Source organism: Buceros rhinoceros, unplaced genomic scaffold (assembly GCF_000710305.1).
Source record: "Buceros rhinoceros silvestris isolate BGI_N320 unplaced genomic scaffold, ASM71030v1 scaffold3098, whole genome shotgun sequence".
Classification (NCBI taxonomy): Eukaryota; Metazoa; Chordata; class Aves; order Bucerotiformes; family Bucerotidae; genus Buceros; species Buceros rhinoceros.
The window spans coordinates 32,450-35,621 of record NW_010426186.1 but is presented as its reverse complement, the minus strand read 5'-3'; the positions used below and the strand labels follow the sequence as shown (position 1 = coordinate 35,621).

Genomic DNA, 3,172 nt, shown 5'->3' with positions numbered 1-3,172 from the left:
AGCCCTGTCCTTTCTCAAGCCTTAAGTAACATGCTTCCTGGGAGCTCAGTTCTTGTTCTGGTGATGTTGTCTTCAGCCCTCTCCCTCTCCCTCTCCCTCTCCCTCTCCCTCTCCTCACAAGCAGAGAAAATAAGTTTATGGAGGATTTCGCCTGAACACGTGGGCCTGTGTCTGCCTGTCTTCTCAGGTGGAAAATCCATTTTGCAAGACAAATAACTGAGCCGTAGGCGAACTGGGAGAGCAAGCAGATGTGCTTCACGCAGTTGGAGCGGTTTTTTGGTCTTTTCCCATTCTTGACTCTGTCATCTGCTTCCAGCAACAGAGGGATGAAAACACTCCTTCTCCCCGGTGCAGAAGGGTCCCAGATTGCTCCAAAGCCATATGGTTTGCCTTCCCTTTGTTGGCGTTTGACGAAAGCTCTGAGCTTTAACCACTTCAGAGATCCCAACAATCGCTGTTAGGCAGTGGTGAGAAATCACTGAGGCTGTTCCTAAGGAATAAATAGTTCTACGCGCTCAAACACTTTGCTCAGATCCTGTGTGAACATCTTCGGTGTTGGAAAGACCTGCTAACGCAGGTCTTCACTACAGGCAACATGTTTGAACACTTAAGACAGATACGTTTTATTTCAGAATGTCCTAAGAGGGGCTTTTAGAGAACAGGTCATCAGGGCTCCCCTTGGGGAGAGATTCTTTATGTCACCCAACATCACATGTGTTTTCCCAGCACTTGGAAACACCTCCTGGAAAGAGAATGGTGATGTTCTTAACCGGGTGTACCAACACCAACACTTGCACGTGTACAGCTGTGCCGTTCGCTCCTGCGCTGAGAGGCAGGAACGTGGTGGATGTTGGAGGTGAGGCTCTGGAAGACTGGGCCCATCAATGTGCCTGACACCGGGAGAGGGCAGAACGGGTGACGTGGAAATCAGTGGGACTCCGGGAGATGTGATGGGAACAAGGCAGCGTAGGTCCGTAACGAGGCAGGACTACTTTGCTGTAAACCCGACTCTGTGAATAAACCTGATCAGAACATTTTCAAAAAGGTTTTAATGTATTCTGAGGGGTAACGTTCAAATGTATCAGTAATTAGTTAATCTGAGAACTCTTCAGTGATTTTCTTAACTTTTTGTTTTGCTGTCAGACTTAAAGGAGGAACTGCTGCTGTCTTTCAGGAGAGAGCGAGCTGATCTCTGCTCAGAACTTCTCCCGTTGAGGGTTTAGTACAAACACCGGCGCTGCTGCCCCGGCAGTTCTCTGGTTAACACAGCGCGTCAGGTTGTCCCACCAGTGTTTCCATTTGTATTAAGTTCCTTCGTGTTTTCCTCCCCTGAAGTGATCTCAGAATCTTGTTAGCCCAACACCGAACCTGCAGGACGGGAAGCCGACAGCACACGAGTCCGCGTGGGCACCGGTCGCAGTGCGGTGCCCGCCCGTGTTTGTGCACAGACAGCTGTTGGCCCTGGGCCGGTTTCCTGTTACGGTCATTCTCTGCATAGTTAATGGTTTTCATTTTTCCTCCTGCGCGCACCGTTGTTTGATAGGGTTAGCCAGCCGTGGCAATCAGACGGTGCCGGTTCTGTTAATCACTCCATTTGTACACCGGTTTTCCTCCAGGCAGTGACTGCTCTTTTTCACAGGTACAATGGGAATGCATTAACCCCAAGTACAAAGCCAAGAAGAAGAATTACAAGAACTCAGGCATTGTCATCCTTAACCAGTGCAAGGTGAATCGCTCTTTGGTTGTTTCGTTACTAATGTCTCAGCGGTGTATTTTAATGGTGTTTGGAAATGTGGAGGAGAAAGTGGAGCTGTCGAATAGCAATGGAAACCGATTGTGGTGGCTTCACTCCAGCCAGCAGCTCAGCCCCACAGAGCTGCTCGCTCACCACTCCCGCAGTGGGATGGGGAGAGAACTGGACAAGTAAAAGCGAGAAAACTCATGGGCTGAGGGAAGGGCAGTTTAATAGGTACAGCAAAAGCTGCACGTGCAAGCTGTGCAAGGAATGCATCCCCTTCTAATCCAGAATTCCTGCAAAACTGCTCTTGTTCCTCCTAAACAAGCAGCAAAATTTCCACTGACTTCCCACTGAGAAGGAGCAGAGCTTGGTTCGACTTTCGAGGTGAATTTTCCTTTCTGTAGTTTTGGAACTTTGATATTTTCTCTGCTTACATTTTTGTTTCTGTCTCAGACTGTATTTATCACTGTCTTCCCTTACCTTATTTTCAGTGGGTTCCCTCCCTCCTTCCAATTTCCTTTTCCAGGCAGGTCTCTGATGTTTTAGCAGTGCCCAGCTAAGTGGAATGTCTTGCTTTCTTGTCTGCAGATCCACAAGATGCATTCTTTCCTAGATTATATCATGGGAGGCTGCCAAATACAGTTTACAGTAAGTGTCTTCCTTCTCTACCTTGTTCTAAAGAAGGGGAATCCCCTTAGATACCAATTCATTCCTTTCTCAGAGAAATGGTTCTTACATGCGTTTGTTGCTAAATTATTAAGGTCGTCTTGCAAAATGTATTAAGCCCAGAAAATAAAACTGTGCTAATGCAGGAAGACTTTTCTTGCACATGCTGATTTACGTCTGTGTTTTGCAGCAATGACACCACATTGGAAAAAGTCAAGACAGCTTCATGCAGGGCTGAGAAGCTAAGCTGGTGTAGCCCCACCAGTTCCAGTCCCAAAGGCGGGAGAAGTGAGTTGTCCCCTGTGACCGAGCTGACCAGCCTTTGGCTGTGGCGCCTCAGTTTGTTCACAAGAATTGCAAACGCACTCCCGTGCTGGGGCTGTGTCCCCGCGGGGGACTTCATCTCGCCTGCCTTTAGCCACCTCCGTGTTAGATGTCCTGCTGGTCAGTCCTGCGGGCAGAGGCAGTCCAGCCAGGGAACTGGCTGGGCTAAACGTGAGGGGAGCGGGCACATCCGCTTCCTCCTGCCCCAGCTGCACCAGTCCCCAGAGACGGCAGCACAGACTGCTGGTGACGTGGGTTGCTGTTTCCAGAAAGGTGCCAGGGGTTCTCCAGTGGGTGCTGGAGCAAAAGGGTGCAGCCTGCAGGGGAGGTGCTCCATGCTCCTGTGCTTCCTGCACTCATCATGGAATCTCCTCACATAGTCCTCGTCTGGTTAACTCAGACCTCTGAAAGGGAGAAGGCCTGTTCCTCCCACCCCCACCGCGC

At 49.7% G+C, this 3,172-nt stretch overlaps 1 protein-coding gene across 1 annotated transcript in view; it reads left to right on the top strand.

Annotated features, from left to right (window-relative positions):
• Window positions 1-3,172, top strand: part of CPNE4 (copine IV) — a 112,238-nt gene that overhangs the window by 76,679 nt on the left and 32,387 nt on the right. Inside the window, exons 8-9 of the mRNA XM_010141384.1 lie at window positions 1,640-1,726; window positions 2,327-2,386. Coding sequence (XP_010139686.1) covers window positions 1,640-1,726; window positions 2,327-2,386 — 147 coding nt within the window. The remainder of the gene's footprint in view (window positions 1-1,639; window positions 1,727-2,326; window positions 2,387-3,172) is intronic.